This window comes from Ovis aries, chromosome 16 (genome assembly GCF_016772045.2).
Source record: "Ovis aries strain OAR_USU_Benz2616 breed Rambouillet chromosome 16, ARS-UI_Ramb_v3.0, whole genome shotgun sequence".
NCBI classification, from domain to species: Eukaryota; Metazoa; Chordata; class Mammalia; order Artiodactyla; family Bovidae; genus Ovis; species Ovis aries.
In genome coordinates this window covers 38,203,452-38,230,760 of record NC_056069.1, presented here as the reverse complement: position 1 = coordinate 38,230,760, position 27,309 = coordinate 38,203,452, and the positions used below count along the sequence as shown (strand labels likewise).

The 27,309-nt window shown below is 41.8% G+C and overlaps 1 protein-coding gene across 4 annotated transcripts in view; it reads left to right on the top strand.

Annotated features, from left to right (window-relative positions):
* SKP2 (S-phase kinase associated protein 2) overlaps positions 1–27,309 on the top strand; it is a 36,374-nt gene that overhangs the window by 5,689 nt on the left and 3,376 nt on the right. For 2 of the 4 annotated variants that reach the window (XM_042233864.2, XM_042233865.2), the window contains exons 3-10: positions 7,597–7,708; positions 10,138–10,281; positions 12,446–12,580; positions 14,127–14,225; positions 15,444–15,574; positions 22,000–22,051; positions 22,225–22,332; positions 27,250–27,294. In XM_042233864.2, coding sequence (XP_042089798.1) covers positions 7,597–7,708; positions 10,138–10,281; positions 12,446–12,580; positions 14,127–14,225; positions 15,444–15,574; positions 22,000–22,051; positions 22,225–22,332; positions 27,250–27,294 — 826 coding nt within the window. Of the gene's footprint in view, positions 1–7,596; positions 7,709–10,137; positions 10,282–12,445; positions 12,581–14,126; positions 14,226–15,443; positions 15,575–21,999; positions 22,052–22,224; positions 22,333–26,488; positions 27,295–27,309 lie in introns of those variants that run through there. The other 2 variants (XM_042233866.2, XM_004017046.6) reach the window with 2 other exon arrangements.

Here is a 27,309-nt window from a genome sequence, read left to right as displayed (position 1 = left end):
AAGATTGAATACTCTGGAGTTTGAATCTGAGTATAGGTGATGTTTCAAGAAATAAACATGTCAAGTAAGATGACATTACCTATACTGTAAAGACCTCATGTGTCAAAAACTCTTAAGCATTATTATTTCTGAAGGACTTTAGGAGGCATGGGAGGTGATGAGGTTACAGAAGTGGACAGCTGACTTTGCACCAGAGGAATGAATGGAAATGCTGGTGACTATGGCTGGTGACTAGCAAGTTTGTGAATCTGGCCAGTTTTCACCTTTCATGGCTCCAAAGTGTGTTTAATTGCTTTCATGTTGTTGAAGATTAGAGTCCATGGGCTTAATTATTTTGCTTACTGTGCAAGTCTGGTGTGCAGCCTTGGGGGTTTTAGAAGAGGTGAGTAGAGGAAAGACTTGCTCTGGACTTTGTCATCCTCTCTGAGCAGACAGACCAGGCAGCAATGCAGTCAGGAATCCAGGAAACAGATGGTCGATGTTTTGAGAATTAACTATGGCAAGTAAAATTAGATTGAGCATATCCCAAGCCTGGATACCAGCCACTGGGGCAGCTGTATGAAGACAGACTTCTGTCTTATCTGTTGAAACAGCATCCAGTTTCAGGCTGTGACACCCCTCCCCCACCTTCACTCCCACCAGGGCCCTAGAATCAGTGTTGTCCTGTGATCAGCTCCATGAAGACGTGGGTACTTGGCTGCTCAGAGAGGCTGTGCGTTTTTCCCAGCCATTACCCCATCCATATGCTCACTGACCCATTAAGAGCTCTCAGCGTCTCTGTTTCACTCCTCTCCCCTCTGCCCTCCCTCCCAAGCCCTGAAGGATTCCTTTTCCCAGAGCAAGTCAGGTTTAATTCTCACCTTTTTAAAAAGAGTGATTTTTTTTTTTTTAATTTTTTCTTCATTTTAGATAATTAAGTCAGAACAGGGGAGAGAATCCTAGGGTAGACACAGGACAGGATTTGGAGTCAGATCTGTGCTTGCATTCCCACTGGGCCGTTTGCTAGTTGTGTGACTTTATCCCTTTCGTCGGAGTTACATCATCTCTTAAAGCCCCTCCCCTGACTTACAGAGGACACCGCTTTTGTTTCTGGGTTTCAGTCTTCAGCCTCATGCCCCTGAACACCTCCAGGGCCATGCCATTCCTTGGCAGGCCCTGAGCCACCTGGCCAGCCTTCAGACACTCTCCTCTGTGGCTCCGTACCTTCACCTCAGGTTGTGGAGTTTGGAAATGGACAGAAGAGTCCCACGTTAACTTCGTGGCTCTGCCACCTGATAGTTACTAGCACCTCAGTGAGGTTAATAAATAAACCTACTAAGACAAGTGTCCTCATCTGTGAAATGGGACACTACATCCTAGGACACAAGGCAAGCATTAGAATCGCATGCATTAATAAATGTATGAGACTCTTTAGGGCTTCCAGTAAATGGCAGTTGTAAATGTGGGATTGTGTTTCTGTTAATTAGTTTGCCTCCCAGTGAGGCCAACAGACAGTGACTGTGCTTACGCTCTCCGGCATTAGTCAGACACCCAGGAATGTTTGTTGAAGTGGAGCCCTAGGCCAGCCTTGTCATTTGATAAATGAGGAAACTGGTCCTGAGAGGCCCACACTCTTACCTGTCTATGAAATAGAGCCAGCATTCTTCTCTTAGGTATCAGTCGTTCCTTTGTGAAATATTGAACACTTTCCAGTGTTTGTCACCAAGTTTGTCTTAGGCACCAGGCATGGCGGTTAATCGGTTAAGGAAGGTTAATCAGTCACATGGATACACGGTTTGCGTGAAGGGGCAGTAAAAGGTATACTGCATTGAGCAATGATTTTGAGAAGGTCTGTGGTGTGCCAGGCATTGTGCTGGGTCTCCATGTGCCTGTCTAGGTGTGGGGGCTGTGCTGGTCACCTGGGAATGCCCCTCCGAGGGAGAGACAGTTCAGCTGAGGTCTGAGGGATGAGTAGGAGTTGTGCAGGGGAAGATGGACGTTGCAATGCAAAGCCTTCCTAGTTCTAGACTCACTTAGCTTCCTTGTGTGGCTTCAATGCCTGGCTTTGCTGTCCTCAACAAACACCTACATTCATCACAGTGCCAGATTTTCCTTCTAGCATTTGAATTGTGTGCTGAGTGACTTCAGTCATGTCCGACTCTTTGTGACCCTATGGACAGGCTCCTCTGTCCATGGGATTCTCCAGGCAAGAATACTGGAGTGGGTTGCACTGTCCTCCGTCAGGATATCTTCTCAACCAATGGGACAAACTCCTGTCTCTTACGTCTCCTGCATTGGCAGGCGGGTTGTTTAACACTAGTGTGCCACCTGGGAAGCATCTGAATTACTGATCTCTTAGTCTAGGTTGCTGATTTCTTATGTCTTCCCATTAAAATGGGAAGCACCACATTCATTAGTTTATTGATTTCTCCTGCCCTTTACTTTGCAACAAGCCTCCCCTATCTCCTTTCCCCACTATTTTACCTGACACTTGGGTGCCCCATCCATAGCTCCTTGAAGGTTACCATTCCCTTTTATGCCAAAGGCTTTCTCCTCCACATCGATGACACTCTATGTTTGAGGACTTTCCCTGGGCAGGCATGCTGGGGAGTCAGCATTCCTACCCCGTCTCAGAAGCTCCCAACCAATGACTGACAGCAGATGATGGATTAAATGCCCCAAGCCCATAGTGATAATCTGCTTACTCACATGCCCATGTTGGCTTCCTGCCCTTGTATGTCTGTCTATTCTTTCCAGTATTTCCAGGATCCCAGACCTAGATTGTTGTTGATAAGTTGATCAGTCGCTGAGTCATGTCCAACTCTTTGTGATCTCATGGGCTGCAGCACTCCGACAGGCTTCCTTGTTTTTCACTGTCTCCTGGAGTTTGTTCAAGCTCATGTCCACTGAGTCGATGGTGCCATCCAACCATCTCATCCTCTGTTGCCCTCTTCTCCTGCCCTCAATCTTTCCCAGCATCAGGGTCTTTTCCAGTGAGTCAGCTCTTCACATCAGGTGACCAAAGTATTAGAGCTTCAGCGTGAGTCCTTCCAATGAATATTCAGGATTGATTTCCTTTAGGATTGACTGGTTTGATCTCCTTGCTATCCAGGGGACTCTCAAGAGTCTGCTCCAGTACCACAGTTCGAAAGCATCAATTCTTTGACACTCAGCCTTCTTTTTGGTCCAACTCTCACATCCATACATGACTCCTGATAAAACCATAGCTTTGACTATACAGACCTTTGTGCTTTTTAATGTGCTGTCTAGGTTTGTCATTGCTCTTCTTCTAAGGAGCAAGCACCTTTTAATTTAATTCTTTAACTAAACCTAGATAGAAGGCGGTTTGGAGATCTCAGTAAATGATACCAGGCAGCCCTTGTCCAACCCCTACTCAGAGACGGATGTTTTCACATAGGTGAAGGTTCTAAGCAGCACTGAAAGGAAAAGGTCATGAAAGTAAAACATAGAGTTTTTTGGAGAAAGGAGAGGAATAGAAGCAAAAAAGAGGCAGTTTAACTCTCTGCTTTGTAACCTTTTGACATGAGCTATTTAATCTTCATAGTGAATAACTTTGCAGGATAAACCTTTTTATTCCCTTTCCTGCAGATGCAACTGAGCCCCCAAAGAAGTAAGTAGCTTGCTTAAGGTTTGCTGACATGGAGACAATGCAGTCAAATTCCAGTGGGAGCTGCGCTCCTTCCTCGATCCAGTAGTTCTCACACTTGGCAGGCATGGAGGGCAGGCACCTAGTGTCAGGGTAGTCATTGCAGATCATAGTAAAAATCTCAACAGACTAGATTGAAAGTGGCTAAGTGTAATTTTTTTTTTTTTTTTTCCGAATGAAATGCTAGCATCTGATCTGTATATGCAAGAGACAGCAGAGGTCAGGGAGTTAAGAATCAATGGAAGGAAAACTTTGTTCCAATTTGTGGAGCAGGAGTCATGCTGGAGACCCTCTGCCCCCACTGACCTTGGCCCAGGAGCTTTGTGGTGTGATGGAGTTGCCACACTGAGGAGCTGCTGCCCGGAACATGTCTAGGGTCCCTGCGGGTGGTCTGCCTTCATCCCTCTACCCCTACGCTTCAGAGCCTCAGTCCTTTATGTGATTCTCTAGAGAGGGACGGGCAGGTGTTCATGGAGCAGCTACATGTCCTTTTTTCCCCAGGGAGCCTCCTTCCCTAAGCACTGTGCCAGTTCAGTCCCTGGTGTAGCACAGCATCCTGAGCCCTTCATGACCCTGAATTGAAATTTCCTGTTTGTCTGTCTCTCCAACTCTGAGCAGGCCATACCTTGTTCATCTCTGTCTGTAGAACAGTCCTCAGCATATAGCACATGTTAAGTAAATATATGAATGGTTGCATGTATCGGACAGTGTGCTAGTTCCTTAGAATATAAAGATTGTTAAAAGAAGAATCAGGTTCTCCTTCTCAGGATCTCATGGCCTTGTGGGGGCCTACACAGGCGCGTAAGGAAATAGCAAAATTGTGGTTAAAAAAACCAGCCTGTTTTTGGTGATGTTCTGGGAGGCCATCCATAGGAGTTGGGGTGTTAATGGCCACTTGATGTTAAATTAACAGCAGTCGGGGGTGGGCACAGCATGTACGGAGGCATTGAGATATGACACAGAATGACTCATTCTGAAAATTCCAAGTAGCTCCAAATGGCTGGAACATATTTCTAGATAATGAATCTAGAAAACCAAGTGGGGCCCTGATAAGAAAGCTTTGAATGTCATGCTCAGTAGTATCGACTTTAGACTGAATATTCAAGGGACACCATTGAAGGGATCTGATTGAGGGGTGTTTTCAAAAGATTGCCCAGGAGTAGTGAGGAAGAGTCCACAGAGTCCCAGACTGTTAGGTTTATCACTCACCTCCATGCTGTCTCCAGCTCCCCATCGTCCTCTGCCTGAGCCTGTTACAATGTCCGCATTCAGTAAATACTGACACCCTTTAAATGGGGCATGTGTTCTGTGTTTAGTTGCTCAGTCGTGTCTGACTGTTTGCGACCCCATGGATTGTAGCCCACCAGGTTCTTCTGTTCGTGGAGATTCTCCAGCCAAGAATACTGGAGTGCATTGCCATGCCCTCCTCTAGGGGATCTTCCCAACCCAGGGATCGAGCCCAGGTCTTCCACATTGCAGGTGGATTCTTTACCAGCTGAGCCACAAGAGAAGCCCAAGAATACTGTCAGAGCCACTAAACAAATAAGAGATACAGGGAGGCTTATTAATAAGACATTGGCTTATGCAGTCCTGGAAGCTGAAGAGTCCCATCATCTTTGGTCCCAAAGACCCAAGATTCCAGAGAGTAGATCATGTTAGTTTCAGTCCGGGCCTGAAGGCAGGAGGACACCCAGGTTCCAGCTCAAAGGTGGGAGAAACAGCCAGGTCTCCCTTCATCCGCCTTTTATTCCAACCCAACTTTGGATTGGATGAGGCAGGCACACACTGGGGACAGCAACCTGCTTTTCTCAGTTGACCGATCAAATGTTAATCTCATTCCAGATACCCTCCCAAAGACACCTGGTATTGTATTTAAATATCTGGGTACTCCTTAGCCCAGTCAAGATGACACTAAAATTAGCCGTCACGGGGAAGAGAGGATAGCGGTAGCATTGGTGTAGCAGGTGGGTTGGAGTTAGAGACCAAGAAGGCAAGTTATTGAACTCAGCTAACCACTCTGAATTCTAATCTAAAACACTCACTGTTTCTTTGGTGTGTGCTTGTTTCCTTCTAGGCTGTGGTCATATTATCCTGATCGTGTGGGTTATTCTATTCATATGTAAGCGTTTAATACTTGTTGAATAGCAATTAGAGTTTGCTTTTCTAAAAACTAAGAAAACTGGTTTTCTTGCATCCACCTTTTTCTCCCTCCAGTTTATTCTGAACACCCAGTCAGAGTGATCCTTTTAAAACCTACGTGAGATCCTGTCATTCCGGTGCTCAGAACTCTCGGCGGCCCCTCATCACCTTCAGAGTCAGGGTGGGATGGCCCGGCCCCCTCCTACCCCTCTGACCTCTTCCCCACTGCCCGAAACTTGCTCACTGTATTCTATGCTGGCCTCCTTGCTGTTCCTCAAAACAGGCCTGCTGCTCCCGCATGTGGCACACACCCCAGGGACTCAGGGCCGGCCCCTTCTCTGTGTTCAGCCTTTGCTCCATAATCACCAGCTCAGTAAGGCCTTCCCCATTGTTGTTTTTTTTTTTTTCCCCCCATTGTTTTATACCATTTTACACCACAAAATACTGTTTGTCATGGACCAGATATTAACATCTCCCAGAGGGAAACAGTATGTTTACGAAATGGATGTAAGTACACCAGGTAACTTAAAAATATCTCTGAAAAATGGAATTGTTTTATACTTTTAAGTAACTCAACTTTTCTTCAAGAATTTTTTTCAATAAGAATACAGTACTTTTTTTTAATATAAGAAAACACAGCAAATGTATTAAAAAGTTTGGGGGGGAACTCCAGCTATAAAACTTGACAGTTATTAGAGGAACCACTATTGTGGTGACATTCATGTCACAATTACTCACTATTACAGAATTTTGTATTAGGCATTTATTTTAAAATGTGGAAGGAGATATTTTGACCAAATCTTTACTAATACAGACAGCCTCCTTAACTATGAATGATGAGTTTTAGTAGGCTAACAAATAGAGTTGAGTCAAAATAGAATGAAAATAGTTGTTTTAATCAAAGAGCTGAATACAACCCTTATCATAATTTATTATTAACCCCAAACATGAAAAACAGAACAAAGAGGTTAGTTGCTATTGATGGTTGAGGGAGTGTGTGTGTGTGTGTGTATGCTGTGTGTTTAAACTTTCTAACACCTTCTTCATTTTCTTCATTTTTAATACATCAAAGTAAAAGCAATTTTAGCATATCACTTAATTTTTTTTAATATTGAACAATTTTTAACATGTCTTCTAATATCATGTGATTGCTCCCCCAATAACATAAGCTCCATGAAAAAGTGTTTTGTCTCATGTGTTACCTGCTTTCTCCCAACACCTTAACCCATCCCTGGCATCAAACTAAGCACTCAGGACATGTGTGTTGAATTAAGAGATGAGAAGAGCCTTTTGATATTGCACTTTTAGGTAAATGGAGTTCTGAGTCCACCCTCTGTAAGCTTGGAAGAAGGAGAAAGATTGGTTTGCCTTTTAAATAAGGTCACTACTTGAGAAATCCACCACTGAATCCACTTCAGAGAGGAGTGAGGTGTTCCTTAGCAACCCAGAAGCATCGTGTATCTTAGACATTGTCGTCTAAGATGTGAGAGGCCTGGGACTGGCTTTGAACCCCGATCAGCATGGTTCTGAGCCTGAGACTGGCTGGTGGGTACTAAAGAGAAGAATATCATGAAAAGTATTCTTGATACTCTTTTCTCCTTTGCTGAGAAAGTATACAGTATCCACTTTAGGAAACATAGACCATGGGTGAACAGAAAAAGAATTATGAGGATGAGGAATTCATTTAGCATTAAATTCCCCTTTTTAAGTTACATGTTGTATATCTTTAAGTGCAGGAAAAAGCTCAGTACACTTGATAGACGGAAAGAATGGTAAAAGGAAAACAATTTTTTTTTTTTTTCCCCTCCAAGGTGTTTCTTGGGACTCCCTTCCAGATGAGCTGCTCTTAGGAATCTTTTCCTGTCTGTGCCTCCCCGAACTCTTGAAAGTCTCCAGTGTTTGTAAGAGATGGTATCATCTAGCGTAAGTATTTTTCACCCCATTTAGTGTATGTGGAGGAGGGAGGAAAAAAGAAGGGTTTTTATTCGTTTGGGTCTGCTGACACTGAAAACCAAGAAGACTATAGTAGCACAAAGCACACTAGGTATTTTCTTATTCATTATAATAATTAGCGTCTTATTTCACAGATAAGGGAGGAATCTACTGGAGGTGTGTGTGTGTGCCCAGTTGTGTCTGCCTCTTTGCGACCCCCATGGACTGTAGCCCACCAGGCTCCTCTGTCCATGGAATTTTCCAGGCAGGAATAAAGGAGTAGGGTTGCTATTTCCTCCTCCAGAGGGTCTTCCCAGCCCAGGGATCGAATGTGCATCTCCTGCATTGGCAGGCGGATTCTTTACCACTAGCACCACCTGGGAAGACACCATCATCCTGTTTTATATATGGGGGAACTGGGACTCAGAACCTCACTCAGGTCCCATAAAGCCTAAGTAGGAGAGGCTGGTTTCCCACTTGGGTCCCACACAGAGCCCCGAGTTCTCTTCCCACCACTCATACCCAGCCCACTGAGTGTATGAGAACCAGCTGTGCCTTCATATATCCCTGTCACTCCTGGTACACTGCCTGGCCCAGCATCCAATAAACATGAGCTCTGCTGAATACAGGGAAAAGAAGTTTTCCAAATGGGGTAAGTCACATGACGGCCATTGTGAGCATGAAATACAAAGATTTCTCAAGTGGTGCCCAGGTAATTGTTCAGGTTTTGTTGGGTTTGGGGCCACACTTCTCAGGTGCGAACAGTGAGCTGCACGTGGGACATCTTGGTGAGCTGGGAAGGCAGTAACGGGCTTTTCCATCTTCACCTTTTCTCCTGCTCATCAGCCTCTGGCCAGCCTTTGTCTGTGCTTAAGGCCATCTATCTCTCTTCTCCCTCCACGCGTCTAGGACTCTCACTGTGAGAACGCAGGAGCCCCTGCTCTTCCATTCACAGGTGTGCTGGGAATAAGACACTCCAGGTATTTACAAGACTGCACTACAGTCATCCCTTGGTACCCACTGGGTATTGGTTCCGGGACCCCCTGTGGATACCAAAATCTGCGGATTCTCGAGTCCCTTGTATAAAATGGGGTAGGACAGTCTGGTTCGGGATCCGCGGATCTGTGGATGTGGAACCCGTGGATAGGGAGTGCTTGCTCAGTCATGTCTAACTCTTTGTGACCCCATGGACTGTAGCCCACCAGGCTTCTCTGTCGAAGGGATTCTCCAGGCAAGAATACTGGCGTGGGTTGCCATTTCTTCCTCCAGGGGATCTTCCCCACCCAGGGATCGAACCTGCGTCTTCTACTTTGGCAGACGGATTCTTTATCATCTGTGCCACCTGGGAAGCCTTGTGCATAGGGAGGGCTGACTATATTTGCTTAGAAGAGCCACAGAGAGGTCAGCATACCTGGAATGCCAGAGCAGGTACATGGTGGTTGACTCACTTATCCCTGCTCAAGAAACCCCATTTTGATTTTCTTTTTCCACCAGCTGTGCTCTCTATGCAGTTCTGTTCATCTTCATCTCAACTGTCATAAAAGTTATAACTGACATTCATTAAGCACTTGTTATATGCCAGGCACGGCAGGTCCTGTCTTCTTAAGAATAGAGGTTGACAATTTGTTTATGCAGAATTATTTCAAAGCTCCAGCCAGTGGTCTGCTTATCTCAAGTAGGATTAAAAAGTAAAATTCTTGTAAACATTTAAAATGTTCCCTCACGGGCTTGATCTTATGTTTTCTTTCGTGTTAAATTGGATTAATCTATGGGCATTCAAACTTCATTATGTTGTTTACTATATTTGTTACTGCTTTTTTGCTTTCAAAACACAAGTCTAAACGTTTTTGCCTCTTCTTCACATTAGTTCATAGGTATTCCTGTATTTCTGTGCATTTATTTTAAGCTTTTGTAAAGTGGAGCTGAACTATGACTTTTCCTAATAGATATTTGCTAACTGTATCTCATAATAAAGTCATACAAACTTTCCTTCTTTTAGGGACATGTTTTTTAGGGTAATTGTGGTAGCGTGCCTGTGCTTCACAAAAATGGCAAGTGAGGTCATTGTGAACCTACTTACTTGTTCAGTAATCAGTTGAGTGATTTGAGCAGTCTTAAGTTTTTGAATTGAATTGAATGCTGAAATTTTATTCTCCTGTTCCAGATCATTGCAGGGCTCATGGTAGCATTGAACTAGCTATGAAATCCATGTAAAGAGGAAGATGAAAGCTTATCCATAATGGGACCAAGAAATATTCAGTAGTCCCTTAAAAATATAGGTAATTGTATAGTCAGAAACAAACATGCCTTTAGAATTTGCTTCAGGGCAATTGAATAGCCGTGCCCTGTTGTTGGTAGCAGCGTCAAGGGCCTCCAGAAACTGGTGCGCTGACTCACCAAACAGAGCACCTCTTTTCCAGGTTTGACGAGTCTCTCTGGCAGACTGTAGACCTCGCGGGCAGAAATCTCTACCCAGATGTGGTTGGTCGGCTTTTGTCCCGAGGGGTGGTTGCCTTCCGCTGTCCACGATCATTTATGGACCAACCGTTAGTTGAACATTTCAGGTAAGAAAGAAAAGTCCCTGGAAAATCCTGGGGAAGAAAACAGATCGAAATGTCTTTTTGTCTCTCTCCAGCTATATGCCCTAGGACAGGTCATCTGTGCAGCATGGGACGTTAGTTGTGATTGTTGCCATGTGGCCTTTGTGTTGAAACATGGCACAGGTTTCAGTGACATCATTCCCGTTTTAGCCTAGGCCTGCACTTGGGCTCTTCCCAGAGTCTAAGGGTGTCCTGAGTATCCTATGAGGCAGGAGCCAAGCAGAGCCCTCGCTCGCAGATGCCATGCAGCCAAGCTATTCCCCCAATGCCCGTTTCTTTTTATTTATTTATTTTTTATGTATTTTTATTTGGAGGATAATTGCTTTACAATATTTTGATGGGTTTTGCCATATAAAAACATGAATCAGCAATAAGTATACATATGTCCCCTCCCTCTTGAGCCTCCCATACTCTCCCTTCCATCCCACCCCTCCAGGTTGTCACAGGGCACTGGGTTGAGCTCCCTGTATTATACAGCAACTTCTCACTGGCTATCTATTTTACATATGGTAATATATATATGTTTCAACACTGCTGTCTCAACTCGTCCCACACTCTCTGTCCTCCACCGTATCCACAAATCTGTTCTCTGTGTCTGCATCGCTGTTCTGCCCTGCAAATAGATTCAGCAGTGCCATTCTTCTAGATTCCGCACATATGTGTTAATATATGATGTTTGTTTGCTCTTTCTGACTTACTTCACTCTGTACGACAGGCTCTAGGTTTATCCACCTCACTAGAACTGATTTGTTCCTTTTTAGGACCATTGTGTATATATTTACATACCACAACTTCTTTATCCATTCATCTGCTGATGGACATCTAGACTGTTTCCATGTTCAGGCTATTGTACATAGTACTGCAGTGAACATGGGGATACATGTTTCTTTTTGAATTATGGTTTTCTCAGCAATGGGATTGCTGGGCTTTATGGTAGTTTTATTCCTGGTTCTTAAGGAATCTCCTTAACCGTTCTCTACAGTGGCTTTATCAACTTAACATTCCCACCAACAGTGCAAGAGAGGATTGCCTTTTTTCCACATCCTCTCCAGCATTTATTGTTTGTAGAGTTTTTTGATGATGACCGTTCTGAACGGTGTGAGATGATACCTCATTGTAGTTTTGATTGACATCTCTACCCCCACTGCCTATTTCTGATAAGGAAAAAAAGGTGAGGGGTCTTTGCAGATTTTGTCGCCCTGGGTTTCTGATCTATATCACAGACATGTACATCCTGAAAAAGATGTTCTGTTTGGGTGTTTTTTAGACTTGCTGAAAATGTATTTCCTACTGAGAGTTTTGCAGTGTGGTTTAGTGTCCTCTCATGCTACAGTGGAGTGAATAGATGCTGAGCAGAAAAATAAGCTAAAGATGGCAGAGCTGGGATACAACACGCGTCCCGACTCGAGGCCTCTTCACCTTCCCGCCGTGGTCATGTGACAACACTCCTCTCCCCTGGGTGTTTTGTGTTTCTCCGGCGGCTCTTCCTTCTCAATCTCCTTCAAGTGCACGCTTTGCTCAGTTACTCGAGGGTCTGTCCCTGGCTGCCTTCTCTCCCGACCCACACTCTGTCTTCAGACAAGCTATGTCTTGTACACCCACATCTATGCCAAGATTTTCCCATCCTCATCTCTAGCCCAACCCTCTCTTTCAAACAAACTCTTATTTCTGATTACCTAAAAACTACCACAGTACAAGTACCTTAGTATTAGCACGTCCAGCCCAAGAACCTTGGTATTAACCTCCCTTTACAACTTGCCTTTCCACAGTCTTCCCTGGTTTGGTCATCCACCCACTCACCCTTGCCAGGAGTCATTGTAGGCGTGACCTCCTTGTCACCCACATCCAACTCATTCCTCTGATGCTCATTAATTCATTTTCTAAGTCGGACTGTGCTGGCACAACGTCTGGACTTGGCCAAGAAAAAAGCTTTTGAATTTTAAAACAAACGAAGGTGGCCAGTAGCAGTTTATTTTATGACCACAGCTATAGCTAATACTTGAAATGTGTGTTTAGGGTCTTGTTTGTGATGGACTGCCCATGTGGGGAGGAGAAGGGGTCAGATCTAATCTGAACATACTGGTGTGAGCCATCTTGTGGAGCCTCTTTTTATTCCCTCTGTGTTCAGCCCTTTTCGTCTACAGCACCTGGACCTGTCGAACTCTGTGATCGACGTGTCTACCCTGCAAGGCCTTCTGTCTCACTGCTCCAAGTTGCAGAATCTCAGCCTCGAAGGCCTCCGACTTTCAGATCCCGTTGTTGAGTGAGTGACACCTAGGAGCATGTTTCAAGGGCACTCGTTTTGTGTTTGTTAATTTTGTTTCTCGAGTAGATGTGGGGTGTCCTGTCCACGTGCAGGTGGACTCAGGAAATACCCGATATGGTGTTCCAGCCTCTGCAGAACCCTCCAGGAGGTTTGGTTCCTCCTTCCAGGAGGTTTGGTTGCTCACCTAGACAACCAAAGTTTGTGTACTAACTCGATATGTTGCTGGGTCTCCTGCTAGGTTCTAGACACGCAAGGAGGAATTGAGGCATGGTTGCTCCCTCATTCAAGGGAGAGACAGATAATTACAGTGCAGTGTGTATGCTAGATGCGTTGGTGAATCTGTGGCAATACACAGAGACCTAATTGCATTTCGAGAAGGCAGCCGTCTCGTCTCAAGAGGAAGTGACTCTGAAGCTGAGTATTGAAAGTATGTGGGTAGGAGTTCTCCAGGTGATTTGGCGAAGGAAGCAGTCCGGGTGAAGCCGCCTTTGTGACTGTGGATTCTGAAGTGGTCAGGAAGTGATGGAGTGTGTGAGGGAGATGACAGGTGAGGGTCCGCAGGGACCACGTCTCGTGGGTGCCTGCCATGCTGGAAGAACTCTGGACTTTGTTGTGGGCTGTAAGGAGGGAAGCGTGGTGAAGAGAGGAGCATGGTTCTGAGAATGGAACAAACGTGTTTAGAAAATTAACCCGCTGGGCATCTGAGAAAATCAATGACACATTAAAGAAACTATTCAGTAGATTAGTTGAGATACTGTTGTATACATTCAGGTAAGAAGTGAGGAAACTTGATGGGGAAAAGGAAAGAATAATGATAATATCTGCTTAATATTTGTTGAGCACATACCATATGCCAGATACTAGGTTCTTTAAAGGTATTCTGAATAAATCCTCATAGCAACCCCGTGAAATACATTCTCATTATTCCCCTTTTAACAGATGTGAAAATTAAGGAACAGAGAGGCTGAATAACTTGTCCAAGGTCACATAGTAGCTAGATAGCAAAACCAAGATTTGAACCTGGCCATATAGTGTGATTCCAGAACTCTCGCTCTTAAATCACTGTTTGGCTAACATGAGGCATTTGGGAATGGAGAGGAGAGGGCAATTTGAGAGACATTTAATTGAAAGAACCTGGTGGCTTTATAAGTAGACGTTTACTTACAAACTAATTACAATTGTGGGTGAAATAGAAATATGTTTAGGTCATTGGTGGGTTCTTTGTTTTTCAGTTTTTAAAAGTACATTGGTAAGTGTTTTGTGTAGTTACTCTCTGTGCTGGACACTGTGCTGAGGCCTTTATTACATTATATCATTTAATTTTAACAACACTACCAAGAAGATACTGATACTTGCCATTTCACAGATGAGTAAACTAAGGCAAAGCATCCTACTTGGTGTCATCTAGATGGTAAGATGTGAATTTAAACTCACTTCTGACTCAAAGGCCTGTGTGCTTGTAACTGCCTCCCTTAGCTTCATTCTTATTTATTAAATAAGAGGATCTGGTTAGTACTGTTACAACTTTGTCCTCTTTTTCCAGCAATCTTGCTCAGAACACAAATTTACTGCGACTAAACCTTTCTGGGTGTTCTGGATTCTCTGAATCTGCCCTGAAGACTTTGCTGAGCAGCTGTTCCAGGTAGGAGAGATTAGAGATTTGATTTTAGAACTGTGATTTCAAATATACAGTATCTTTCATATCAAGATAGAGTCAGGTAACATTTTTAAGCTTTCCTAACTCTTTGAGCTCTTGATTTGGAGAACTCAGTACCCTTTATCATCCAAACTTTCTGTCCAAACTCAGGAGCCAAATCGATGAAGTTTGCAAAGATTGCTTGTGTTGTGATCCTTTTTTGTTTTTCCTTTGGCTTATTAAAATAAGGAAAATGTGGTAATGTGTTTATCAACAGTATGTACAAAGAGTATCTATTTATACCCGACTATACTGTCAGGCTTTTTTCCCTGTAATGTCTGTAGACCTAACTTAACAGTTTTGACTATTTATTTATCAAAAGTTTGTTATTGCAAAATACACCATGAATCTGGGTGATTCCATTTAAAACATCTTTTATACTAGGTAGTAATTAATGTCTAATGTCAGAATATAAAGGTCACAGAGTTACAGAAATGAATAAGTGAGTGGGGACATGATTCACAGAATACCCAGTGTTGTGTGTGTCCTTTTTAATATCCCTTGGTCTCTGTGCTAATAGCTTTGTACTTATTTCTCCTTAATGATCTTATAGAAAAGATTGTTTTTGTGTAAGAATGTTACCAATGAGATAAAATGGTAGCCCTACATTTTCTCAGCAATGCCAGGAATGGGATGTATAATGTAGAGGTTGGACTTTTCCTTTGAAGCCCTCATTTACTTAGTTAGCAGAGGCCCAGTAAGATAAAGTGAATTTTTGCGATGTCGGCATCTCTTTATTGGGAATTCCTGGTACAACATATCAGTTTTTTAAAACATCTCAAGCTCAAGCTCATACTGTTAGTTGTTTTCGTACAACCCACGTGGTTGAGAAAGAAAGCATAGAAGCTAGAATTTCTCCTAGTCCTGGAATGAGGTATGAGCAGGAGAGGCGAGCACTTCCCTTGTCTTCCAGAAGAGGGCAGCATTCACTAAGCCCTTGGCTCATATCCCCTGGCAACTTTCTGGAACAAACTGGACCGAGATGGAGAAAGCAGTTTCAGGTGAGCAAATGTAGCTGCTTAGAGAAGCTGAGGTTTTATGCAGAAAATGGTAAGGAATCAATGGCCCTGTATTTTCTTGATTTGCAGCTTTAGGCAGGGTTTCATAGAAAATTCATTGTGGGTAATGGTTTCATGCTTTCCTTGTCATCCCTCTTACGTGCAGATTGGATGAACTGAACCTCTCTTGGTGCTATGATTTCACTGAAAAGCATGTACAGGTGGCTGTTGCACATGTGTCAGAGACTATCACCCAGCTGAATCTCAGCGGGTACCGAAAGAATCTGCAGAGATCAGGTAAGACCCTCTGGGCTGTTGGGCCCTTAACAACAGCAGTCCCAACAATAACAGCAGGTTTGATTTCTCGAGCATCTCCTAGGCGTGATCCTCCATAAACTGTCTCATTTAATCCAGTGTGTGTGTGTGTGTTCCTATTCCTGTTTTTCAGATGAGCTAACGGCTAGCTGATCAGAAGGGTCAGTGAGGTAAATGCAGACAGCTAGTGGGTTAGTGGCAAGATTTGAATCCAGAATGCATGAGTGAAACCCTTTATACTTAAAAGCAATTTATGTTTAAGCAGAAGAGCTTCTTTTATTTAACTAAATTATTTAGGTTAAAACCCAAACATAAAAATTGAGGGATGCAGTGTTTGATTAGTATTAAGCAGTGGTTCTCAACTGGGGACAGTTTTGCCTGCAAGAGGACATTTGGCAAGGTCTGGAAACATTTTTGATTGTCACAGCTGTGGGGTTACTGGCATCTAGTGGGTAGAAGCATCTGCCCACTAGATGCCATCTACACACTGGCCTCTAGTGGGTAGAAGCCAGGAATGCTGGTGAACAACGCACAGGACGGCAGAATAACACATAAAAAAGAATCTGGTCCTAAATGTCAATACTGCCAAGGTTGAAAAACCCTGTAAGAAACCCTCTGAGTTCATACTTATAACTTTTTTCAGTTCAGTCTAAGAGGACAGTGGGGTTTTTCAGATGAATACGGGCATTTAAAATCAAGGGTGATGTGTGACAGTTAAAGTCTTTAAAAGCCTGAACTTTCAGTTATGTGTGCTTTATTTGTCTAATATTGACAGAATCTTGATTTGCAAAGGTAAGTACCAATGGCAAAGGTTTTCTTTATTATTGAAGTGTAGTTGTTGTACAGTAATATATAAGTTACAGGTGTAGAAGAGTGATTTACAATTTTTAAAGGTTATATGCCACTTAGAGTTGTTATAAAATGTTGGCTGTATTCCTCATGTTGTACAATCCTTGTAGCTTATTTTATGCTTAGTAGTTTGTATCTCTTAATCACCTTCCCCTTTATTGCCTTAATCCCTCTCCTGTTCCTTCTCCCCACTGGTAACCACTAGTTTGTCCTCTGTATCTGTGAATCTGCTTCTTTATTGTTATATCTATTAGTTTGCCTGCAATGCAGGATTCCTGGGTCGGGAAGATCCCCTAGAGAAGGGAATGGCACCCCACTCCAGTATTCTTGCCTGGAGAATCCCATGAACAGAGGAGCCTGGAAGGCTACAGCCCATGGGGTTGCAAGAGTCGGACACGACTTAGCAACTAAACCAATACCATGCATTAGTGTGTTGTAGTTTTTAGAGTCCCTGTATAAGCGGTATCATATAGTCATTGTTTTTGTCTTTTTTTTAATATTTATTTTTATTTACTTATTTGGCTGTGCCAGGTCTTAGTTGGCAAGCATGCCAGATCTTTAGTTGCAGTGTGCTAACTCTTAACTTGTGGCATGTGGGATCTAGTTCCCTAACCAGGGATCAAGCCCAGGCCACCTGCATTGGGAGCACGGAGTCATAGACACTGGACCACCAGGGAAGTCCCCTGACTTATTTCACTTAGCATTTTAACAGCTTGCCCTCATGATCTCAGACGGCCTACACAAAGCCTCCTCAAGCCAGTGCACACCTCAGCCCTAACCTCATGTCTAGATGGTGGTATGAGCCCCTCTGAGTATAAGTGTTTTTCTTATCATTTTTAACATACTCTAAAAGATTTGAGCCAAATATTTGCAGAATGTATCTTCTTAAAATCTGAGCAGTATTTGAAAATTACTCCTTCAGGACATGACCTGTCCTCTGTGAGTCACATATCCGAGGCTGTAGAAGATAGGAGCAGATTCTCCTAAGTGCTCAGGGGTTGGAATCCTCTGCAGGTGCTTGAACCCAGATAACAAAAGTGAAGGCTTTCTTTAGAGATCTGCAAAAGCATCAGTAGTGTTTTTCCTAACCACTCCCCTCCACACACAGTATTTCTAGTCTGCATTTTTTCCCCTTTAAACACAATTTTAAATCTGTTTGGAAGGGAGGTTCAAGAGGAAGGGGACATGTGTATGCCTATGGCTGATTCATGTTGATGTAGGGCAGAAGTCAATGCAATACTGTAAATTAGTTATCCTCCAATTAAAAATAAAAATTCAAAAATATCTAGTTATAGTATTACATAGTCATTCTCAAATGTGCCTAAAATATGTAAAAACACAATAATCCTACTAACATTTTGCTAGTCTTTTTTCCTATTAAAAAGTGGCTTTTTTTAAAAAAAATGGGACATAGTGTATGGAGTACTTTATACTATGGTTTTATTTCAAGTAACCCCATTTCAGTAGCTACACTACACAGCATTTTCAGTGGCTATGTGATATTCCATCAGATATATTTGGAATAATTTATTGATTCATTCATAACTTACTCAGTTGATCTCCTCCTAACGAATGTTTAGAGTCTTTACAGTTTCTCCCTTTATAAGCAACTGTCTTATGGACAGAAGTAAACTGTTGAGTGCATTTCTACGTGGAGTTGCCAAGCCAAGGATTAGGCTTCATTATCAAGCTTTGGATAGTTCTTGCCAAGTCGCCTTCCAAGGACTTTAAATTCCCACCAGGGAGCATCCTCTTTGCATTGAATCCCACCCGTGATTCTTCCCTCTTCATCCCCAAGGGAAGACAGGGCCTTGTGTACATTTCCGCCCATACCTGAACTTCCCACTTCTTTATTCAGAGTTTTTCTGTAATGAACCAAGGTTCTGGGTATAAGATCGAGAAACTCCGCTGTAGGCAAACTACTGTAAATTGTTTCCACGTTTGGCTTAAAACTCTTTTCTGTGTTCCTCTGAAAAAGAACAAATCACCTTTCTACTAAGTTTTGGCAGGAATGATAGGTGGTAAAATCCCACTTGCTGGACACATTCAGGGCGAGGATAGGACGCAGAGTAGGAGTTGAAGTATTAGTTTCCTTAAGTATACAATGGGAATTCAAGAATTTTTAAATGGATATCTTTAACAATGGTACACGCTATTTCGCTGTGTAGAAGACAATACAGATTTTGTGTTTTACCTCCAAGACCGGTGGCAGACCATCTGGATTCAAGTACCCACTCTGTCACTCACTGGGTAGCTTTGAGCAGTTTGCTTAACCGTGCTCTTCCTCCATTTCTCAATAAAATGGAGATAATAGTAGTACCTTACCTCTTAGCATTAGAGTAAGCAATAAATGATGTAATGCGTGTACAAGGCATTTAATCATTCTCGGCCCATAGTGAGAGCTCAGTAATTGTTGGCTCCTGGTGTTTGTATTCCTCACCCATCAGTACCTCTCTGTAGAACAGTGGATGCTCATGGAATGAGGTTTGGAGGACCTAGCTTTGGGTCTTAGATTTGCTTGGACTTCTCTAGCAAAAAAGGTCTCTCTTCTAAAATGACAAGTTAGATAGTTTCTAAGATCTTTCTAACTCAAGTGAAATGAAGGAGACGGTGAAGAGGAATCTTGGCAGTCACTAGTGGTTCCTAACTCTACCCACCAAAGAAAGACGGGACTTAAACAAGGGCTGGAGACAGACTAAACAGTTTCATCTCCCAAGGTTTAATTCTTTCCCAGGTGGTGGCAAAGGCAGACTGTATCTGATTGTGGATTTTGTGATTGGCTAGTGAGATGATGGGTCACTCAGAATTACGTTGTGCAGTTCTTCCTTTTTTAGTGACTTAGGAGACAAATGTCTGTTGAGCCCCTATAATGCACAAAACCCAGTTCTAAACTTGGGACGTGTAGCCTTGAACAAAACAGAGAAAGTCATTCTTGTGAAGCTTCCATTCTGGTGGGGAATCCAGACAGTCAACAAGGAACTAAATATGAAAGGAGGTGGAAACACAAGGAGGAAAAGTTTAAAGCAGGGTGCTTGGGTAGAGTGTAGCAGGAAGGGGGCTGTTTTCAGATGGAATGGCCAAAGAGAAGAGCTCCCTGAGGACGTGAGATTTAACCACAGACCTGGAGTGATATGTAGATATGTAAGGAAAGAACATTCTAGAACCAAGGACCAGCAAGTGCCTTTGGAGGAAAGCCACGTATGCTACTTTATAATCAGAAAATGAATCAATAAATGTTATTTATTTTTTAAAAAAGACAAACTTTATTAATGTTTGAGATTTTGTTTTTCTTCTCAGTATGGAGGCCGGTGTGGGAGAGGGAGCGAGGAGCCCAGTGTTAGGAGATGAGATAGCCGGGGGCTTTCTCGGCCAAGGCAGAAGCTCTGTTTCTCTTGTTTTCCTGGGTAAGATGGGAAGCCACTGAAGTATTTTGAACAGGAATGAAATGATGTGACTCACCTTTGAAAAGTCCCCTTGCGGAGCTGGGCCGGGGAAAGGCCACTGGAGACTTGGTGGTCACATTTGAGGAAGTAAGAAGTGATTGATTTCTGACGCATTTTTGAAAGCTAACCCAACAGGACTGGGTAACAGATGGGGTGTGGGATGTGAGGAAACAGTTTGAGTAGGACTCCCAGGGTTTTGGCCCCAGCAGTCGATGAAGTTCACACTTAACTAAGACGGGGAAGACTTTGGGGAAGGCGCAGATTGAGGGGAGAAATCAAGCATTTGGTTTTAGGCATAAATGTGAGATGCTTATCACATAGCCCAGTGAGAGTGTTGAGGAGGCAGTTGAAAATGCAAGTCTAGGATTCATACAAGGGGATGCAGCTGGAGATGTAGCTGTGAGAAGGAAAAGAAGAACCCTCAAACATAAATAAAATTTGCCTATTTTTTTAAAGTAAATAACACTCACTGATGCGTTTTATGATTGCAAAGTATCACATGGAACTTTCTTCCAAATTCTGAAAAGGTATTTGTGATCCGACCACCCTTGGTAATTGCGCTTAACATTTGGATGTATTTTCTTCCAGCCTTCCAACTCCTAACCCACTTCCTTTCTATGTGTAAATCTGTGTGTAAATATATATGTGTGTTTAAATTGAGATTATCATGCATTATATATATTTTGTTTTCAGTATATAGTGTGTCCTGAGTTATTTTTTCATTTCGTAAAATGTTATTAAATAGGTTTTTAATGGCTGTTATTAGCATTGTGTTCCATAGAATGGATAAAGGTTGACCTATTAAACTAATGAGGGAAGGGGCTTTTATAACTGTCGCTACAATGAATATCTTAGTGCATGTATGCATGCATGCTGAGTTGCTTCATTCATGTCTGACTCTTTGCCACCCTATGGACTGTAGGGTCCTTGGGATTCTCCAGGCAAGAATACTGGGGTGGGTTGCTTTGCCCTCCTCCAGGGGATCTTCCAGCCCAGGGATGTACTTGTGTGTCTTGTCTCCTGCCTTGGTAGGCAGGTTCTTTACCACTATGCCACCTGGGATCTCTGATTACTTTTCTAAAGTGGAATTACTGAGCCAAAGAGCAAAGTGCGTTATGCCCTGAAAACTTTTTTTTTAAAGGAAGATCCGTTCACTCTCAAAAAGTGAGGTCTTCTGAAAGGCTGCATAAAATTAAATATGCACTTTTAGCATAGGGGCACCTGCTTTATGATATTTCATCAATTCTGGGCATTGTAATAGGATTTTTTTTCATGTGAAAGCACAAAAAAATATATTTTATTCTGCATTTGTTGCTCCATTTTTATTATGTCTATATTTTATGCAGTATCTTTATATTTTTTTACCCATATTCTATTTTTTTATACTCTTAATAGACTATTTTTTATATCGTTAATATAATAAGAGCATTAATTTTATTGGAAACATTTATTCCCAGTTTTCTGATACCACTTTATTTCTGCTTGTATTGTTTTGTTTTAACCTGGTAGAGTTTTTAAAGATTTATGTAGTAAATTATCACTGTCTCCTTTTTGTTTTTTTTTAATGCTTAGAAACTCCTTACTGATCCCAAGATCCAATGAATAATTATTCATTTTTGCATTTGGAAGTTTTTAATAACATGTGGAATTAATTTGGATATTTTATTTGAGTTGAAGTAAATTTTCTCACTAGTTGTAGTAGCCATATTATTTTTTAATAAACTATGATGGTCCTCCACTGGTTTGGAGTGCTACTTTTTGATATTTGTTTATATAGTGTGCTATTTGATTTTGCTTTTTGCTATTGTGAACAGGACTTTCCCCCACTATTTCCATCCAGCTATTGCTGGCACATAGATAAGCTGTGGAGTTTCTTATCCAGTCATTTTACACAAGTAGTTCTCTTACTATTTCTAGTAGTTTTTCAGATGATTTCTTGTGTTTCCTGGGTAGAAAGTCTTACATGGCAAGATGACATTTTTTTTTTCTAATAGTGAATGACTCTAATTGCACTACTCTGAATATCCAGCACAGTGTGATATATATGGACAGCAAGTATCCTTGTGTGATTCCTCATTTGACAGTGACCATCTTTTTATTTTTTTTTTTCGCTAGATGTCTCTACCTTAGTTGGAAGATGTCCCAATCTTGTCCACCTAGACTTAAGGTATGTTTTTATTTATTTTAAAACAAAATAAATTTTAATGAAAATGCATGACTTTTATTGAATGAGGAAAGAATCTTAATATGTTGAATTGAAGGAACTGAATGATAAGCTGTTCCTATCTTCATCTGGGATTGATGGATAGATTTTTAATTTTTTCTTCTGTTCTGTTATAGCGATAGTGTCATGCTGAAAAATGACTGCTTTCCAGAATTTTACCAACTCAACTACCTCCAACACCTATCACTCAGTCGGTGCTATGACATAATACCTGAAACTTTACTGTGAGTACTCTTGTTTCTTAAAATGAGCAGAGAGCAGGGGCCAAAAGAGATGTCACTTGGTGTTAAAATCCGTTATTATTAACAGCAGATGTTTAAAGCTTAAACATCAAATTAATGTATCACAAACTAGTTAGGAAGGACTAACAAAATAGAAGGACCAAGGCAAAATGTTTTGCTTAAAACGTCTGGTAAAGTTGAGTTGATTGAGGTATTTTACTAAACATTAATTTGGCTGTGAACTGGTCTAAATATTAGAATACTATTCTAGTACTTGCAGAGAACTTACAAAAGCAGAAGACAGCCTTTAGTTCCAGAAAGCTCAGAGTATAAGGGGAGGAGGCAGACCGTGTGTATATGTGTTTCTGAAATTTTTCAGATCAACTAGTTAAGTCCAAAAACCTTCATCTGAGCTTAGAGGGAAAGTTCTATAGTCTCCTAGTGGTGTCTGTCCCAGATGGCCAAGGAATGGGGAAAAATAAAAATATTTAAGTAGTAAATATTGTAAGAGTGATGTTCTCTTTGAGAAGGAAGGAGATTAAGATCCTGAAGAGTGAAGAAACTTACCCAAAGCTGAATAGTGAGTTACTGACTGAACTGGCTGTACGTCCCAGGTCTCCTGGACACAGGCAGAATAGTCTATATCTAATCTGGTAGCTCTTTTAGGGATTGATTTTGTACTGTTCAGCAGCTTCCACAAAATCAAATGCTAACAAAAGAGGAATCGGATCCATCTTGCTTTTAAGAAGTACCATACCCAAGTCATCCTGGGAATATCATCTCTTTAGCTTTAAGAAGTTCTCCTATATTTCAAAGGGCTGCAGAGTTCTTCCTCATGTCAAATATATGTGTATAGCAATTTTATTAAAAACCATAAGAAGTTAGTATCTTGGATTTGGCCTGGTGTCCTTCCTCATCCCCTAAATGAGGCTGTTGACCTTGTTTAAGCTCACTATCCACATGAAGGTAATCAAGCTGATTCCTACCAAAGAAAGGTGGTGAATTTGAGCACAGAATTTATGTAGTCCTCAAATTACTAGTCCTCAAATTAGTTTGGGTCTTGTAAGTTAGTTTCAAGTATTAATGAATACAGAAAACAAACTTATGGGTGCCAGGGGTAAGGGATAGTTAGGGACTTTGGGAAGGTCATGTACACACTACTATATTTAAAATGGATAACCAACAAAGACCTTTTGTATAGCACAGGGATCTCTGCTCAGTGTTATGTGCCAGGCTGGATGACAGAAGGGTTTGGGGGAGAATGGCTACATGTATATGTGTGGCTAAGTCCCTTTGCTGTTCACCTGAAACTTATACCACAGTATTGTTAATCAGCTATACCTCAATACAAAATTAAAAGTTTAAAGTTTGGAACAAAAAAGAATTAATGAACATAGCAGCAGCCAGGACATGGAAGTGACTTAAATGTCCATCAGCAGATGAATGGATAAAGATGTGGTACATATATATACAATGGAATATTACCCAGCCATAAAAAAGAATTTGAAATAGTGCCATTTGTAGCAACATGGATGGACATAGAGATTATCATACTAAGTAAATCAGAGAAAGACAAATATCATATCACATGTATGTAGAATCTAAAAAAGTAATACAACTCAACTTATCTGCAGAATAGGAACAGACTCACAGACATTGAAAACAAGCTTATGGCCATCAAAGGGGAAAGGGTGGAGGGAGAGGGATAAATCAGGAGTTTGAGATTGACAGATATACACTACATATATAAAATAGATCAACAACAAGGACTTAACTATAGCATGGGGAACTGTATTCAGTTTCTTATAATAACCTGTAATGGAAAAGAATCTAAAAACAAAATATGTATGTGTGTGTGTATATATATATATATATATATGTACATATACATGTATATATAGCTGAATTAGTTTGCTGTACACCAAAAACTAACACAACATTAAAAATCAACTATGTTGCAATTTAAAGAAAAAGAATTAAAAAGATGAATAGATCAGACACTTCAGCTATATAGAGTTAACTTATAGAATTAGGGAATCCAGTAATGAACATCTTTAATAAAGCACTGTAGTTAATCCTTAGGGCTCAGGGTCTCAGCTGGTGTCTCATTTGGAAAAGAACTGCCTAGAAGGGATGCCAATATTTAGTTGCAGGGCTCTCAGATGTTGGGGCCTAAATTCATATACATGCAACTCGTATTAAAATCTCCTGCCACTTGAATTTTCTAGCATGCAGAACTCCTAGGAGCCTAGAGTGTCTAACCCAAAAAGGTTTCTGTGTTAACAGTTGTTCCCCACCCTTGCCATTTGAGCTTTAGCTGCATTGTCTGTGCAGCTCCCTTGGGAGTACATTGATCTTTCTTCTCTGCTTGTTTTTCTCAAGAGAATCTATTTATGTGTCTTACTTTTCTCTGCAAAGAGTAAGAAGTTAAGCAGGAAATACCTATTCACTTGAGCAGAGGCTAAGCGGAGGCTGTGAGCCTTCATATTTTTATATTTATATCCAGTGGGATGATAATCATTGCAGTCATCTGCAGGCAGTGTGACTTGACGGGGCAGACCATGGGTCTAAAGTCACAGACCTAGGTGCGAACCCTGACTGCACTGTAACCCATTTGTCTAAATATTATCTTGAAATAAGGGAAGCAGAGGTATCAGTTTAGTAACAAGTCAGACCATCAGAATAAGTGAGAACAGACAGAAGAAAGATGCTATCCTTGAACCTTAAGGTAAAAGAGTATGTTTCTTAAGACATAAAGTGAACGATACACTGGTTTACCTTGTGAATTCATTAAGATGAGTTGGTGGTACCCTATCCTTAAACATTTCTCCAGGTAAAATGTATATGAAATGCATAGTAAGAGTTCTGGGATCTTCAACGATAGTTTCCAGAAAGCTATTTATGCTAAAAAAAATTTCATTTCTTATCTCAGAAGTGGGAACATAAAATTTGAGTGTCTTTCTTTTGTACTGATAATGCTTTGAAATACTTGGGAAACTAGATATTTTACCCTCAGGACACACCCTCCTTGTATGTATTCCCTTCCTTATTAATTGGTCTCATTTCTCTTGTATTTCTCATTAATGGAAAAAACTGAAGCTGGAGATAGTAATCTGAGATTAAGAGAAACTAAAGAAATAATAATACTTGCAAGAGAATTTTAAGTTGAGGAATTTAAGGTTTTATAAGGAGAATAAGATTGCGGGGAGAAATATCAACAATAGATAAGCAGATGATACCTCCGTAATGGCAGAAAGTGAAGAGGAACAGAAGAGCCTCCAATGAGGGTGGAAGAGGAGAGTGTAAAAGAGGAGAGTGGTTAAAACTCAACAACATTCAAAAGATCACGGCATCCAGTCCCATCACTTCATGGCAAATAGACGGGGAAACGATGAAAACAGTGACAGATTTTATTTTCTTGGGCCCCAAAATCACTGCAGATGGTGGCTGCAGCTGTGAAATTAAAAGACGCTTGCTCCTTAGAAGAAAAGCTATGACAAACCTAGACAGTATTAAAAGCAGAGACATCACTTTGCCAACAAAGGTCCGTCTAGTCAAAGCTATGGTTTTTCCAGTAGTCATGTATGAATATGAGAGTTGGACCATAAAGAAAGCTGAGTGCTAAAGTATTGATGCTTTTGAACTGTGGTGCTGAAGAAGACTCTTGAAGAGTCCTTTGGACAGCAAGGAGATCAAACCAGTCCATCCTAAAGGAAATGGACCCTGAATATTGGAAGGACTTATGCCAAAGCTGAAACTCCAGTACTTTGGTCACCTGGTGCGAAGGGTCAACTCACTGGAAAAGACTCTGATGCTGGGAAGGATTGGGGGAGGAGGAGAAAGGGGTGACAGAGAACGAGATGGTTGGATGGTATCACCTGACTCAGTGGACATGAGTTTGAGCAGACTCTGGGAGACAGTGAAGGAAGGGAAGCCTGGGGTGCTTCCAGGCTCATGGGGTCTCAAAGAGTGGAACACGGCTTAGCGACTGAACAGTGGACAACAAAGGAGTGAACCTGGTGACACAGTTTATAGATACCTTTTTGTTTACTAAAGCTAAATAGAGATACTCAAGACATCAGTCATTTTATACTGAAGTTAAAGGTAATGGCTCTCAGACTATTCATTTCTATTTACTCTCCTTTCGTTTGCTTTTCAGTCTACTCCATTGAAGTTTTCAAAGAGACACTTGGGGATGATCTCTGCTGTGTTGTAGGTGATACACATACAAGAGGCTTGTTTTGGGGGGTATGGGGGATCTCTTTAAAATCTTAAAGACTTCCTGGTTTTATTGGCCTGGGAATGATCATTCATCCACCATCTCATCATACTCCGGTCACTCCTTTCTCACGTGCAACCCCTGAGTGTTTTCCACGTATCTAGTATAATTTCCTTCCTCACCAAGGCTCTTACAAAGTGCGGTTGCAAGAACATTTCCTTTTCTGTTGTCTGCCATTCCTCTTCACTCCCACCTCTGCTGCTGCTGCTGCTAAGTCGCTTCAGTCGTGTCCGACTCTGTGCGACCCCATAGACGGAAGCCCACCAGGCTCCCCCGACCCTGGGATTCTCCAGGCAAGAACACTGGAGTGGGTTGCCATTTCCTTCTCCAGTGTATGAAAGTGAAAAACGAAAGTGAAGTCGCTCAGTCGTGTCCAACTAGTAGCGACCCCATGGACTGCAGCCTACCAGGCTCCTCCATCCATGGGATTTTCCAGGCAAGAGTACTGGAGTGGGGTGCCATTGCTCAGATTTTATATAAGAGAAATTTAAGATTGGGCCAGATTGCTATCATCTTCAGTGATGGTAAGTATAAACATCTGTGTATGCTGACTTCTCCTTATACTCTTGTTTCCATTTCAGAGATTAGCTTACTTTATGAACAATAGCAATTTGTTCTTGCTGATTTTCTTTTACATCCAGATCTGACTGCCCCCTTAGGAACACCAAGCATGTTTATTTCATTTGGTTAGTACTTTCATT